This window comes from Fundulus heteroclitus, chromosome 2 (genome assembly GCF_011125445.2).
Source record: "Fundulus heteroclitus isolate FHET01 chromosome 2, MU-UCD_Fhet_4.1, whole genome shotgun sequence".
Lineage (NCBI taxonomy): Eukaryota > Metazoa > Chordata > Actinopteri > Cyprinodontiformes > Fundulidae > Fundulus > Fundulus heteroclitus.
Window position 1 is genome coordinate 27,612,789 of NC_046362.1, and position 16,790 is coordinate 27,629,578.

The 16,790-nt window shown below is 39.1% G+C and overlaps 1 protein-coding gene and 1 long non-coding RNA gene across 3 annotated transcripts; both read left to right on the forward strand.

Moving 5' to 3' along the window:
• Positions 1–3,904: 3,904 nt before the first annotated feature.
• LOC118567263 lies at positions 3,905–15,568 on the forward strand. Its single transcript, XR_004933555.1, has 3 exons — positions 3,905–3,918; positions 4,313–4,315; positions 14,287–15,568. It is a non-coding gene; the product is annotated as an uncharacterized LOC118567263 (long non-coding RNA).
• On the forward strand, positions 4,363–13,897 carry mlc1 (modulator of VRAC current 1). 2 transcript variants are annotated; one of them, XM_012860263.3, is made up of 12 exons: positions 4,363–4,495; positions 6,720–6,995; positions 8,716–8,805; positions 8,942–8,995; positions 9,412–9,513; positions 9,633–9,734; positions 9,835–9,900; positions 9,987–10,103; positions 10,205–10,261; positions 11,983–12,105; positions 12,292–12,453; positions 12,690–13,897. In XM_012860263.3, the coding sequence occupies exons 2-12, from the start codon at positions 6,744–6,746 to the stop codon at positions 12,768–12,770; spliced, it is 1,206 nt and encodes a 401-aa protein (XP_012715717.2). In that variant the 5' UTR covers positions 4,363–4,495; positions 6,720–6,743; the 3' UTR covers positions 12,771–13,897. The 2 variants fall into 2 exon arrangements, with proteins under 2 accessions (XP_012715717.2, XP_012715724.2); XM_012860270.3 differs by having other exon boundaries at positions 12,693–13,897.
• Positions 15,569–16,790: the final 1,222 nt, after the last annotated feature.

The window sequence follows — 16,790 nt, forward strand, 5'->3', positions numbered from 1 at the left end:
TTAACAGCATTCTCATTTCTGGGCCCCTAAATGAAGAAAATGTCGTTGAAACCTCATAAACAACATGAGCCAAAAGTCAATAACTTTAATCATTCTTGTTTGCCTAATTACTGAAATCTAATCACCAAGAACATGACTTTGGTAAAAGATTGTTCTGTTATGGAGCAGTCATAAGCACAACTGACACACATAAATCAAATCTGGTTCAGCCCAATGTTTTGTTGTCTATGAGTTTCGAGGAACTCATATTTCAGAACCACCCTCGGGTCCATCGGCGTCTCACACAGCCACCATGATAGAACAGAAAAGAGAGCGCCTTCTTTTTGGCTGTTGATGGGGAAACCTCAGCGCTGCAGCTTTTGTTCCAGCTGAAAGGTCACTCAGACCAGAATGCATTTGGTTCTGGTTTAGTTCATTGGACCTCCTGGGTGGTTCCTCACTTTGGAAGTTGTATACAAAGAAAGTTAGCATTATCACAACCAAATCAGGCAGGCTGATCAGGCTCAGGTATAACTTGGCTATAGTCAAGGTATCAGAAGCCAGCTGCGTTTGTTACTCAGTGGTATTGCTTCAGACTTTCAACGCCATCTAAAGACCTCATACCACCATTACATGTGCAGAGGAAAGGTTATCCAGGTTCTCTTTTGGTTGATAATTACCCGTGAGCTCATAAACAATGAATAATTTGTCGACTTTTTAACGTTTGTGATTACGGTTAGGCAAGTTAAGGCAAATTTATTTGTATAGCACATTTTAGTACAGAGACAATGCAAAGTGCTTTACATGATTAAAATATAGAAACATAAAACAGAACAAAAGCAAGCAGGAATAAAATGCAGAAACAAAATAGAGCATGGGAGCATTTTTTCTGAAAGAAAACTGTTTTCATGGAAGTTTGTTCCATATCAGAGGAGCATAGGAACTAAATGCTGCTTTTCCATGTCTGGTTCTGGTTCTGCAGAGTAGGCTGGAGCCAGAAGACCTTAATGGTCTGGATGGTTGATACACTGATAACAAGTCTGTGATGTATTTAGGTGCTAAGCCATTCAGGGATTTATAGACTAACAGAAGGAAGGTTAGTGTGTGTGTGTGTGTGTGTGTGTGTGTGTGTGTGTGTGTGTGTGTGTGTGTGCGTGTGTGTGTGTGTGTGTGTGTGTGTGTGTGTGTGGGGGCAGGGGGGTTGGGATGTGGTTCAGATCCGGCAGCTTCCAGGAAAAGAATTTGCCAGGAGGGCATCATCAGCATGTAACAAAACTAAAGTTAAAATTTGGGTTTTACACAGCACACTCTTTTTTAATGTTAACACTAGAACTAAATTGATATTTGCACCAGACTGAAATGGTAAAGGAAACGAGGTGCGATGATACCACTCTATCAGATAGCAGAAAGTATGTTTCGTCAAAAACAAAAATGTCAAGTTAATTAGTTGAAAATCAGTAAAAGCACACTAAGATAATTCCAAAAACTTAAACCGATTCACCACTTAATAAGGGCCCATAAGCCAAATAACGCTGCAAACAAAAGTACAAAAAACATTTTCTGACAAAACTACACCACATAAACCCTCTGAGTACTTCATTCTACATAACTCTGCTTTAAACAATAGTTCAGCAGTTCTCGGTTTAAACGGATGAGCCTCCTCACAGATGGCAGGATAAGTCACAGGCTAGCACAACCAGAGAGTTCTCAACAGACAGCAGGTCCTGAGCAAGCAATCACAAAGCGGGGCCTCCCAATCAGCAATTTAAACCGTGCACCTACTTGCAACTGCAACTCACGGCTGAACCATGAAATGCACTGGAGAAAACAAAGAGCGTGATCCTCACAGTGCTGCCTGCCTTGTCCAGATGACAGAGGGTGTGTCGAAGTAGATCCATCATGAATACAAGCAAAAAGCCCACAGACTGCAACACATTAAAACAAAAGTGAACAAAAATTCAGCCATACACTTCAATTCTGCTCAAACTACGTGCAGTGCAGTTCAGTCCAAATTATAATGCGATACAGTCCAATTTATTTCATGATGAAATACCATTTAGTTGAAAACTCTTTGTCAAAGGGAACTCAGCTGACTCTGCAGCAATCCCTCATCCTGAGCAAGCATGTGGAAACAGTGGAGAGGAGCCCACCTGCTTTTAGAAAAAAGAAACCTCTATTAGAACCACGCTCAGCAGTTTTACTTTTTAGTTGCCAGAGAGGTTTTTCAGTGCAAAAAAAAAACAGCATCAACAAAATAAATGAAACGGGGGAAGAATAATACTGACAGCCAAAAATAAAAAGGGCTGCAGTTTATGCTTCCCTTAGTCTTGTTCTCTGTCCTTTTTTACCACCTCATTCAGTCACCAATATATCTCTGTTGTGTTTGCCGTCAAATGCTTCTGTAAATCCGCACCCTGACTTTCTCTGCCCTCCTCTGACTCTTTAGTTTGCCCTGGTGCTGACTGTGGCCAAGATCTTTTCAGCCAGATATTTGGATGGACATCTGCTTTCAGTTGGCTTTTTAGATCATATTCAGCCTCCTCTCCAATGTTCTCTGTGTGTTTTAAACAGCTCCAGTTTGGTTTGGTAAAAAAGGGAAAGGAAAAGGTTTCTATCTGCTTCTATGTTTGGTTCTGCTTGTGGGTCCTCTCTTCAAACGGGGGGTGGGGGGTGGGGGGGGGGGCTTCAACAGAACTGGCAGCACGTCAGAGCCCAGTTTGCACGCTTCAAAATCACCATCCTCTAAAGGCAATGAGACTAGTTTTAGGTCAGGAGCTAAAAAATCAAGTTAGGGCAGCATGGCCAACAGATTTAGAAGAATGAAATACTTGGCCTGATATCACTTTTAATCTCATCTTGCAGCCCAGTTCAACACGTTGCACTTGCATTCTTTGCAAATGTCTCTTGACCACTTTTAATAATTTTCTTCCGTACGTTTTGCTTTAAATAAACCAGTCTGTTCAATGAGTGTTAAAGCGGATCGATAGCATTTTGTTGGTCATTTTGCTTTGCTTGATTGTCTCCCTTTATACGGAAGAGGATTAGGACCATTAAAAAAAAAATTAAAGTCTATTCAATTCTGACTTTTTTCTCAGAATTCTGACTTTAATCTCAAAATTGTGAGAAAAAAGTCATAATTCTGAGAAAAAAGTCATAATTCTGACTTTAATCTCAAAATTGTGAGAAAAAAGTCATAATTCTGAGAAAAAAGTCATAATTCTGACTTTAATCTCAGAATTCTGAGAAAAAAGTCAGATTTCTGAGATTAAAGTCAGAATTGAATAGACTTTTATTTTTATTTTTTTGAAAAGCCCTATCCTCTTCCGTACCTTTAAATGATTTCAGCCTCATAAATAAAGAAATCATTTAAGGCTGGTGCATGTTTTTAAAAAAAAAAAAAAAACATATTTTGAAGTTATGTCTATATTATGTTTCAGGTTGTTGCAAATATGGGTCATTTGCTGAAATTAGTATTCTAGAGTTGTTTTGTGCTTTGGCTAGTCACTTTCTCAGATCCCTTCCATTGTTTTTGGAGACTCTTGCAAAGTGCACGTCTCCCTTGGAGGGCGCACGCTGTTTGTAATTGAGGGACAGTTGTTTAGGCGTCACCATGGTTGCAGCTGCCTGAGAACAATACGGCGCTGGGAATGCTGCGCTGCATTAAAGGCTGACTGGTGCAACATACAGCCGCAGGTCTGACAGTAGACGCAATGAACAGTCCCTCTCAGAGTGTCCCCATCGGCAGGATTCTTCCTCCCAAAATTCATTTTTAGCTCCAGAAAAATGACCCATGGTTAGATTATCTCTGCCAGACAGGAGAGCTTGTAATAAAGCCATGGAAATGTCTCTGTCGCCCCTTTTCTAAAGCGCTGCTGGGCATCTTAATTTACTGAGCTGTGAACTGCGAGCGAAGCACTTAAGTAACAACAGGGGGAAGTTGTGACTGATAATGCAACGCAAGGGGACAAATGCAAACTGTCCCCAATTAATTGTATCTGACACTGATTTTGGGCGATGTGGAAACGTTCTAAGTTGTTCTGTTCTGAAGGCCTCATTGTTCAGTTGTCTAAGTGGGCTGAAGTGCACATATTTGAGTGTATTTGTGTGCAAGAGCAAGGGGGTGGGATGGGGTAAAATAGGGGTGTCTGCCCTACTAACTCTGCCCCTAACGCGAGCCCCTTCATCCTCCCCCTTGTTGTCATGCACAGGCGCTCTCCCTTTGGCACAAAGTAGGCTGGCTGCACAACAGCCATGTGTTTAAGCTCCACGCTTTGAAGGGCACCAAAAACTTTTTCCGAACTGCCTCTGAGAAACCTCGCGTAGTGTCAAAGAGAGAGTGAGGGAGGGAGAGAGAGAGAGAGAACAGAAACAGGGAGTGCAGTTAAAGAGGAAGAAGTAATGTGTGTGGGAGAAAGATGAGGCGATGAGGCAGCAGCGGCTACAGAGATAAATAAGCTGCCTTGTGCCTGGTGTTTCGATCGAAGACACTTCTCTAAGGGCGGATTCGCAACAACAGGTAAGCATAGAAAGTGTGTCGAATGTGTTTATTTGACTAGAAATATATTGTCACGTGTCATCCGTGTCTTAACCAAAAAAATAATAATAATAATTAATAGCCTGCTATGCCTTTTTTTTTTGTTTAAATGCTTTGCGCCAAACCTACATGTTAAACTTTTATTGGATTTTAAGCTGACAGTGAAAAAAAAAATGGAGATTTTACTGACAAGGACAATGCAGGACCATGCAAAGCTATTAATTTGCCTTGAACTTTTCCACAATTTGTAACGATACAAGCACCAGCCTGAAAGTATTTTATCCAGTATTTATGTAACAGAACAATGAAACGTCTTACACTTGTGCAACAAAGTTCAGGATGAAAAAAACAAACTGTTATTGTTGTGTATTCCTCTCTTTCCTATGTGATACCCTTAAATTACAATGATTTAAACAGGCTGCCTTCGGAAGTCACCAAAGAAGTAAATTGAGTTTCCCTGTGTGTAATGTCATCTGAGAACGCTTCTATGCAAAGGCTTCACGTCAGAGAAAATTTGTGAACAAGCAGCATCATGAAGGCCAAGGAACATGACAGGTCAGGGATAAATAAAGTGGTGGAGAAGTTTTAAAACAGGGCTGACTCATGAAATAACACCCAAAGCTTTGAATATCTAACAAAGCTCTGTTCAATACATTGTCTAAATATGCAAAGAATATGGCACAACTGCAAAAATACTCAGACACAGCTCCCCATCTATATTCACAGGCCGGGCAAGAGGAGGGTAAATAAGAGAAGCATCCGAGAGGATGCAAAGATGCAGAGCTCAGATGATAGAACCTGTGGACAGGACAATTATTAGTGGTACTCCCCACAGATCTGGCTTTAATGAATGAGTGGCAAGAAGAAAGACCTGATCATAGAAAAAATAGGCCATAAGAAGTCCTGTTTGCAGTTTGCCACAAGCCCTGCAGGAGACATATGCAAACATGTGGAAAAAGGAGTTCCAGTCAGATAAGATCAGAATTTAACTTTGTTGCCTGTGTGTGAAATGTTGGAAAAACACTAACGCTGAACATCATCCTGAAAAGCCCACCCCGACTTTCAAACAAGGTGGTGGCGAAATCCTGCTGTGGCGACGCCTTCAGCTGGGACAGCAACGTTGGTTTGAGTTAGGAAGAGGAAAAACAAGGATGTGATGGAGGGTCCCCTTCCATCAGGACAACTCTAAACATACATCCAGAGCGAGAATGGAATATATTTATATGAAGTGTGTTCATGCGTCAGAACCGCCCAGTCAAAGTCCAGACCTGAATCCAACTGGGAATCTATCGAAGGTCTTGAAAATAGTCATTCTCCACGAAATCTGACTTAACTTGAGCTATTTTGTAATGAATGACTGGCAAAAGCAATCAGTCTGAATATGTATAGATTAGATTAGATTAGATTAGATTAGATTAGATTAGATTAGATTAGATTCAACTTTATTGTCATTACACAGGTACAGGTACAGGTACAAGGCAACGGAATGCAGTTTAGGTCTAACCAGAAGTGCAATAGCAGCAAGTGCAGGATAAACAGTGGTTCCATAAGTACAGGACATATTTATTTACTAAATAAATATAGAGATGTATACTATTATAGACAGAATTTTACTGATAGATTTGTCCTATGAGTATAATACATAGATAGCTAGTATTGTGAACAAAATTTACAGCTGGATATGTACCGAATATAATACACAGGTGGATATTACTATGAGTAGAGTTTTACAGATATGTACAATAGCATAATATACAGATAATTATTATAACAGAGTTTACATGTACTATGAATATATGTACAGATGGCTATTACTATAGGCAGAACTGTGAGCATGATATACAGGTAGCTATTACAATAAAATGTATAAATAGAGTTTGGACTGGAGCTATTTAAATTAAAGTGCAGTGGAAGGTAATTGCATATTACAGTTAAAGTACGATATTGCAAATGTATATGTAAACAATTGTGAATAAACAGTCAGCAGTGCAAATCAATATGTAAAGCTGGCTAAGACATACCCTGGGGAAAAAAAAAAGAAAACTGTCTATTTTATTTTTGCTTTTGACCTCACAACTATATCCTGTCGTGTTGGTAAATGTTACAAAATGCATAAAAGTTCAAGAGGTATAAAGGTTTTGGCAAGATACTGCAATTTGTAGGGATTTTTTTTTTTTTAAATGTGTTTTCCATTCTGTCCCTAAAGTTGGCTAAAAGGTCCTTCCAGAAGATGCAGCGTGAAGATGGCAGAGAAGAGTTCACCTACAGCCGCACGTCCACACTGGAGAGAGCCAATGGGACACTGGGACGGCGGGGAGACAGGAGTCTGGAGAGAAGGCTAGAGCGGGTGGAGAGGGAAAGGCCAGAGCGCGACAGCTACACAGTGGACGTGAGGGCCAGTGACCTGCAGCTGGCCCAGCCGGAGCCTCTAAAGCATCCCTGCTTCAGCTACAGGGCCTGGCTCTACAGTGTCCTCATAGGGGTGAGAGGAAACGGGGTCAGGAAGGAGGGAAAGTGGGAGCACAATGAAGAATTCACCAGTCCAGTCCATATAACACGCACTGATTAGGTTGGGAGGATTCCTTCCTCCCAGCCTATGAGCTTTGAGTGAAACGTGGCAACAGAATTCTTGTTTTGTGCTTCCACTTTACGAGTGAGGAAAGAAGGTCAGTGACGGATTAGATACGCTTCCTCTCTGTCAGGATCTCACTTCAGGCTGTGGGTTGTTTAGATCCCTCTCAGTAGCTTCATGTTTTAACTATTTCCAAGGAATTCTTATTCTGTTTGACCTTCAATTAAATGTACAGTGCCAGTCAGGGGTTTTAACCCACTCATCATTTCTGTGTACGGCATATTCATTTGGGGCTCACTATTTATACATTAGAATCCCTCTTCTCTCAGTGTGAAATGACGATACAAAACACTAAATTTTTAAAACAGTCAGGTATAACAACCCTACACTAGTTGACAGTTGGGTGAAGTATTCTTGGGCTTAAAAACCTCACTTTCACTGCTCCAAACCTTTTCATTCTGGTTAAGGAGCTCAATCGTTAAACCACAAAAATGTGATAAAACGTACCTGCAAATTTTTAGTCGACATTGTTTGGACAGGTTTTGGAACATGGGTATATTTTTAAAGGTACATTATGCAAGTTTTGAAGTTAAATATTATTTATTTTCTTTCCCATACGTGCCCTTACAATTGCCTGACGTGTAAAATGAGTTCTCCTCTATTTACCGAAGTTGGCTCTATAGGCTCCATTAATCAGTTCATGAGAGAGTGATTCGGGCCGCATCCTCTGGGCGTACGTGTGGGAGTGACACGCTCCCGTTCACCTGGCTACTTTGTTGAGCCTCTGACGTAATCGATGCATTAGCAAGAGAACACATGCTAACTTCAATTATTATAGCTTTCCTACTTCAGAAGACATTGTGTCTCTAAGCAAAAGCTCTGTGCTGTCGCAGATGCGTGTCCTCTTCTCCCCTGCAAGTGCATAACACTGGTGTCATTTCAACTTGTCGCCAGAGGGGGCAGACGTCTGCGCATATCCTGTAACCTCCACTATGCTCCTTTAACTAGACACACAACTCATGGCAATGTGAAACTTGTTTTACTGTGAACAGTGACACTGAAGTTCTGGCAGTTTCAGAAGGTTAGTTTGGATCATCTCTGCCATTTTTCAATTGTTTTTCAGCTTAGTTAGAATTTGGACATCATTGGGTGTTCTAAGAGGACAACGATCCAATCCAACACGCCACAGTTAGTTTTGGAAGAGCCAAAGCACACTTAAATTAAACTTTTCGAAAGCCCTCACTTCAGCTTTTACTGAAAAGTGTGGTCTGCTCCACAGGAAACTGATCAATTTTAACAAACTTCATCACTTCTGCCAAAAAAGGGTTATGTACCCTGCCAGAATTATGCATGATGCTTATGCATGATGCTTGTGGATGGCTGCCATGTATTGTTTAATTTTGACCATGTATGGATCCGATTCTTAGTTTTCTGTCATATTAATGTTCATTGAATCTATTCGCTGGATCATTATTTACCCCCGAAGACTGGAATGCATAATTTGAAGCCTCGAATGAAGCCCATTTATTTTTTATGATAACTGGAAGTAAACTTCTGACTGGTACAGTATGGGTCTGTGGATGTATATACATGTTTGCTCTTCTATATGTATGTGCTTATATATCCCCAGGGGAGTCTGCTCATCACTTCTGGATTCTCTCTGTATCTGGGAAATGTGTTTCCTGTTGCCATGGACTACTTGCGTTGCGCTGCAGGCTCGGTGAGTGACCATCGCTGTCACCGCATCACCTTTACTGAGCATATTAACAACATTTCAATCAGAGCTTCACGGCAATTTTCAATGTAATAACATCTGCTTTGAAATAAATTGTCTGAGATACTGGTGTTCTTCACAGGGCATCCCTGCAGCAATAGCCAGCTTTGCTATTGCCAGGAAAAGACATGTTGCAGTGAGTAAAGGCTGAATACACTAGAGCAGGGGTCGCCAACAGCGGGCACCAATTAGCCCCCGAGGACCACATGTGGTGCCCACAAGACTGCCAAAAAAAAAAAAAAAAGCACATTCCACCAGTGAGCTGCATCTAAAACTTAATTTTATTCAGTTTCTCTTCTCTTTTAATCACACTTGCATTTATATAGATTTAAAAATGACAATATATATAACAAAGCATGACAAATGTTTAAGTTTACATAAAGTTAAGGTGATCTCAGGCTCTTCTAGTTGAAAGGTCAGCACTGGTAGCTCTCAGTTTTTAAAAAGGTTGGTGATCCCTGCACTAGAGCTATTTCCTTTCATGTAAAGCTGTAGCTTGGATTTAAAAGACGTTGCAACAATAACAAGGGTATTTTTCCATTATGGTTACAGGTGTCAGACTTCCAGGTTGTCTATGTGTCGACCTTTGCCGTGACGACCACCTGTCTTGTTTGGTTTGGTTGTAAACTGGTCTTGAATCCTTCTGCTGTCAATGTAAATCCATCCTCATTCTAAGATGGCTTCTAGTATCTGAAGAACATTTTCTGTTTCTTCTCCTTTGCCTGAGTTCTTTTTTTTTTCTTCTCTTTTAACGTTCCTCATTCTGCTCCCAGATCAACTTTAACCTCATCTTGATGATTGTGCTGGAGGTGTTGATGGCTACCTCCGTCATACTGTCTGCTCGCTCTGCAGACAACTGCTGCTGCCATAGGAAGGTGTGATTGATTGCTTTTGTTTTTCCTCCCTAATGCCTCTTCCCTCTCCTGGATGTTGCTTCCAGCCTAACCCCCTCCAACCTTTCTGTGCATTTTAAAGTCATATGACAGACCTTTGGTAATAAAGCCTGCAGTGTTCCCCACTCGACTCCTTAAAGCGTATTCTGTGAGTATAGTTCTCACTTTTGTTGCAAATGATGGAGCATTTGGTTTACTACTTGTTGTTTAATTGCGAAAATATTTCCATCATAGGTGATCGAAGTAATCGTGGGAATCTCTGCTGTATTCGGAGGGATTATCGCCCTAAACATGGACGCTCTGCTTCCTGGTCCATACTTGTCAGTCACATTTTTCTGGATTCTTGTCGCTGTATGTTTTCTAGCCCTCTTGCTCCGATGCACATACAATCTCACAATGATAATTCAAAGGAAGCCAGAAGTGAACTAAATTTATAATCTAATCCTTTACAGTGTTTTCCAAGTGCAATCGCCAGTCATGTTGTGTCAGAATACCCCAACAAGTGTCTGGTGAGTTGAGAACATTTTCTAGCTCTTGTAAAATCACAAAAATAAGTTTAGTTTTTGAATTTCAAAAGTCAAAAAGCAATTAATTAGGGCAACATACATATGATATTCTCTTTTACACTTCATTTTTAAAACATGAAAGAGAGGAAAAAAAAGAATGGGTACCAAGCATAAACGACTCCTATAACACTGAATTCAACTTATTCTGTTGTTGTTGTTTTTTTGGCACAGTTTTATATCAAATGTCATCTCAGTACATTTTACAAGTCAAACAGATTTGATTATTGTCAAATCAATGTGATTCATTGTAGTTCAACTGAATAACATGGTTGTACTCAATGGATCCAGTTGCACACGGTTTGGTTTGATTCAGTCCAGTTATGATGACAGGTATCTCTCAAAAAGACAGTATGACAATGTAAAAAGATTATCAATTTTAAATCAAATAATTTATATGGTTTTAACTAATATTTTGCCTTTCAAAAACTAATAAAAAAATTAATATTATATTATATCAGAAGAAACATGTTGGTAAAAAAATATTATTAATATAGTCCTATTACAACACCTGGCAAACAAATTCAAGCCCTCTTTTTTGTAATTTTATAAGCATAAACTTCAATGTACTTAATTGGTGTTGTAGTCAGCCAACACTCAGTAGCACATAATTGTGAAGTGGAAAGAAAAGGATAGATGATTTAATTTTCTAATAAAGATTTTAAAAATGTGGCATGTATATGCATTCAACCAAATTAGATAATTTCTGAAGTCTGTTGGTTGTACTGTATATCAAGGAGCAATAAGCAAAATAAGTTTATTTTTATATAGAAAATAAAGTCAAGGCTAATGGTCTGCTGCTGAGTTGCTGTGCAGGTTCACTGATGAGATGCTGGAGTCTATCTCATGACCAATATTGACAGTATAAATTATTCCATGATAGTCTGTAGCACAGGGAATATGAAATAGCGATATAAATACTGAAACTATTAAATATGATTTTAACATTAGGTTCTATTAAAAAAAATTATTAAATGTAATAAATTAAAGTATTTTTGTGTTATATAAACAAGTTATACATTTAAATATATCATTTTGAATTCATTTAAAGTAGTTACAACAGTTTTATTAAAAACACGATACATGTAAAACATGTATTTGTAACTAATTATTTATGTATTGAACTGAGGTACTTTGCACGTCTCTACAAATCGTGTCATTTAATCTTTAAAATATAAACTTTACCTCATCCAATTCTATGAAAGTGGATCCATGACTTACTTTATTTAGTTATTTGTTATATTAATACCAAAAGTCTGACAAAAGCTAAGACAAAACTTGTGAAGTCAGAAATAATGATTTAAAATTGACAGCAGCACCCTGACCTTTCTAAGAAGAAAATAACAGATTTAACAAAGCAGTCTGTCTGTGAGACCATGGCTCAAACACTTGAGAAACAGTGTTTGAGCCATTTAACAGCAGTTAAAAACAAAATATTCCACAGTAAAAGGTCAGTTTGATCAGGTAAACTATTTTTAAATTCTAGCATTAATTAAAATCCCAAAATTTCAGTTTTTCCAATTCTGTGCTGGTTTCTTCAGAAGTTTTTTCACCAAGATGATAATTAGCTTCCTACTTCACATTTCAGGCCTGCGTCCTCTTTCCCCCGACAAGCTTCAATTAATTTTCTCTTAGCTCTTGCATTGTTTCTCTTTGTGTTGACTCAGGTGGAGGTGCTGATTGCCATCAGCAGCGTGACGTCTCCCCTCCTCTTTTCAGCCTCGGGGTTCCTTTCCAGCAGTGTGATCAGTTTTATAGAAATCTTCCTCCATGATGTGCCTACAGCGAAGGTGAGCTCAATTAAGAAACGGTCTGAACACGTGCAGAGTTGTAAAGATAAAACAGGGTCGGCCTTGACTCCATGTTGACTGTGAGACAAATGAGTGGAGTTTTGAAAGCAGTGAAAGCTATTCATGAGAAATCCCATTAAATATTCTGGGTTTGTGTGTGTGTGTGTGTGTGTGTGTGTGTCCCAGCAATCCTATGACATCCTGCTGTTGATTCTGATGGTGCTGCTGCTGGTGCAGGCAGTACTTACTTCAGCCACTGTGGTGCACTGTGCAGCATATAAGAGTCGACTCCGCATGGGGGCTCCAGAGTGCGAGGACAGCATGCAGACCACAACTCACCATGTTGAGGTACGGTAGGTTTAAACAGAGGCTGTGGACACAGAAAAGACCATAGGTCATTCTCAATTGACACATGCAGTTCTATTTCAGGGGGTTTTAAGAGCTGTAAAGCGTTTAAATCTCATTTAGACACAGCAACATAACGATTAACAAGCAATTTAAGTCAAAGGGATTAATAAAGTAGATGCCTTTTTTTCATTTTAGTCCTTTGATATGTGCTTCACTTTTGTGTTTTAATGCATCAGCAGCAGATGCCCAACGGGACGCTGCAGGATTACGAAAAAGACAGAGCCTGGAAGGCGGTTTTGGTCCAAATGGCCCAGTGAGCAGTCGTGTCTTGCCTACAGAAGCTTGCCCAGCAAAAGGAAGAAAATCAGGAAAAGGGAACGATGAAGAAAACTCTGCAAGCAAGAGGATAAAGAAGGAGAGATGACTGAGGGAAACGGAGCTGAATATAATGAACGAAAGACTGAGAAGAAAGTCTTCAAAAGCTTTTTTTTTATCTGCATAAAACTATGTTGGGCATTTTCTTTTCTTTTTTATGTATTTTTCAACATTAATTGACTTAGCTATAATTAGGATACATGTTAAGAAGGTAAAATAAACGATTAACTGAGGCTATAATCAGCAATGATCCAGTGGCGTAAGTCAACACATAGCTCATTGTTTGAGATTTACAATTACACATGGATGCATAAAATAACATTTATTTCTTAGTACAAAAAATATTTATTTTTTGAGAGATTATTATCAAATTTGCTATCTAATGTTATGTGTAATGAGAATTACTTATTTCTTTATTTAGAGTAACAAGTCCTAAGTTATCTTAGACATGTAGCGTTGCAGATTTTGATCTTTAGGTCAGATATTTATTACAAAGCAGCTGATCTTTTACTGTGGAAATGGATGATTATTTGTTGTAAACAGAAAAGACTTAAATGATTTTTTTTAAACACTAAAACCTGTTTAGAATTTTCATCACTGATGAATTCTGGTTCACTCTCCTTTTAATTTAACCTCGTTGGAGGGTTTTGGAGTATGGACATTGTGTTTAAAGTCATACTACAGTAATGTATATTACACTATATACAGCCATGCAATTTTGGGAAGCAAACAGCTGAAAAGCTTGAGGTAGCAAGTAATGATGCATAATTCAGAGGTATCCTTTTGCAAGTGCATGTTTGCAATGCATATAGTTTTTGTGTAAATTCATACGTAGGTTGAACGGCTCTTTTAGTGAGGATGGTGAAGCCCTACTGTGCCTCCCGTCTCTTAAGGTGGCTACTCCTATCAACAACATGCAGTCTTATGTGACATTCGTTGATGGAATATTTTCTGTTAGAATTAGGCATGCACCAACATCAAAAATTAGGATAACTTCGAAAAAGGTGAAGACAGAGTAATCTGTTGAAGGTTTAAAGCAAAGCAGGCTCTATGTTTTATCCCTTAACATGTCTAAATAACAAAAACAAAAACAAGAAAGGCCAAACTCTTGGGGGTGTTTGAGATCAAGAGTTTGGGAATCCTCCCTTTGACAAATTTCACAGAGGGATTTTCACCCAGCTTTTCTGCATAGATTATTCTTTAGAGTGAATGTATTGGTCTGCGTTCAAAAGTGTATTGACTGTTGAATGTGAAGATTCAGAGGAACCTTTTCCTTTCATGCCTCAAAGAAGATCTCCATTGTTACTGTTTTTTTTTGCAAAGCATTTCTTTATGTTAAATGGGCTGAATTTAAATAGCGCTTTTCTTGTCATACTGATCACATAAAGTGATCCACACTTGAGTCAAATTCTCCCAATTGCACTTACTAACATGCACACAGTCATACACTGATTATAGATCAAATCCACAACCTTCCGATTGCAAGACAAACCTTTCCACCCACTAAGCCAAAGTCACCCCAACTTGGAACAACTTTAAACATTGAACAACTTTCAAAAGTTTTTTTAACTTATTTACGATGAACAATAGTATTTACCCTACAAACAACATTTCTGTGTGAACCTAAAAGCCTGCAACAAAGTACACAAAAAACTTCTGAAAATGCACTTTAAAGAGGTTCATTTCATATACTATGAATGCGCCATAGATGGCTTTATGTCTGGGTGTGGCTACATTGTTAGAACCTCAAAGTACCCCAGAGTATGACAGATCTTGATAGTGTTCCTTTGAGGACAAGTGCTTCTTTCTATCAGCCTCCTCTGTTCCCAGTGAGAGCCTTTTTGAGGAATTGATTTTGTGTTGTTTTAAGAGCCAAGCTCGACTGCCACCATTTCTGGTAACCTCGGTTTCTTAATCACATTACAGTCTGCCTGAAAAGCTTTGCTATCTTCTTACAGCCTTTCCGGTCTTGATACTTTCACAGTTCTGTGAGCATCTTTGGAAACGTCTGTGAATGCTATACGTCAAGATAAAGCTTTAGTATTTGCATCATTTGCCCTTTCCAATAACAAGCTCCAAAATATATGTCTTTAAAAAAGCTGCATTTTTTCCCCCCATGATTTTAATATACAAATATGAGAAACATAACATAACACATCAAACATATTCCTAAATTATTATATAGAATACTCTCATCAATCTGTTAATTTGTTAACTTTAAAATTCCAATTAGCATAAATCTTCCTGAATGGGTCCAAATGTTTACCTTTCATGCTGCAAACTGTAATGAGTGTTTTTAGGTCCGGAAATTAGGATGAAATACATTGTATTATATGATTGTGCATTTTACCATTAGTAAAGTACACCTTTTAGGCTTGTTTTAGGCTACAGTAACATCAGAGGGGAGGAGCAGTGAGACAGAGGGAAGGAGCCTATATTTAGAAGCACTGCGTGGTGAGAAGTGGGTTCCCTTACCGGCAGAAACTAGCCAGGGGGGGGGGGGTAGGGGGCAGATTCTGTCTGACGGGTGCGCCCCACTTTGACACGCTCACAGACTCTGAGACAAGAGAAAAACGATCCCAGCAGTGAGCCAAAATGTGTCTGAAGAGGTAAAAGCTCCATTAAACATGTTCACTGCTCAGACGTTGAGTGCATTCTTTGATTTGCTTGATGTAAATGGGACCAATGAGAATGACATGTTAAGAATAAACTATTGCCTTTTAGTTACTATCTCATGACAGCTATGTGCAGTGTCAGCCTTTTGTCTGCATACATGTATCGTCTAGGATAATATCACCTTGATTCAGTGTTTAAAATTATGCTAATTATGCTAAAATTATGCAGGAGGTCTAACCATAGGATTTAGTTTATGCCAAATATGCCCTCTATTTGTGGTGGTGCTGCCTGCTCTAGATGTCTTGATTATCCTTTAGGGTTCCTGCATCCCGCTTTCTGCTCTCTTTGGCGCGGTTTCAGTGCCAAAATTAAGACTGTTGCACATCCTACTACTTATTTGTTGCAGGAGGCTATCTCAATTCCGAAGCCGGCTACTGCTATGGTTAATGGTAGGCCGACACCAATAACTGAGCGGATGGCGCTGGCAAATAAGAAGGAGAGTAATCACCTGCGTTATTGGTGAGGCTAGTGATTAGCATGTCTAGGCTGGTCACCTACTGGATTCACTACTTCCTCTGCTGTCCATTAGCACAGGTAGGCTAGAGTTAGCATCAGAGAGGGTAGCGTTAGCATTGGAGAGGGTAATGGCATATCTAGGCTGGTCACCCACTGATTTTGACTGTTTTTTTTTCATTTAATCTTTTCAATTTCACAGCAGGATTTCCTGCTGGTAATTTTTTTAATTAAAGTGATTGTTTTTGCTCCATTAACCAGAGCAGTAGCCAGCTTCGGTTTTGATGTTAGCTTCCTGCAACAAATAAGTAGCTGCCACTGGGTGTGTAATAGTCTTAATTTTGGCACTAAAACCGCACCATAGATCTCTGCTTTAAATTACTTTGCGAGCCAGACCGGGGCACATTGAGAATTGCTTTGAATTATCTCCACTGGTAGATAATTTTGTGGTCAATAGAATGGCTGATATTAAATTCTTGATAGACATCTCTATATATCCTTTAATTGACTCATTAGTTGCTACAATCTTCTTTCTGAAGGGCCCAGACAGCTCTTTTGATATCACCACGGTGTTCAATCAGCAGAAAGAAGCAAACTTATCTAAATGCCTAAGGGTGAAGCTCTTTCAAAATGCAGAGTAATGATCTTCTCGTCTGACGTGCACTGGTGGAGATACACCCCTTTGTGCTTTCAGACATTTTAATTAGGAATACATGTTGGTACATTTTATTGCATTTTACAGAAAACCTCTATATATTACTCAAAATATTCAGATTTATTTTTTTTAATCAAATTGAACCATATATGTCAGAAAAAAAATACTGAGGTGGATT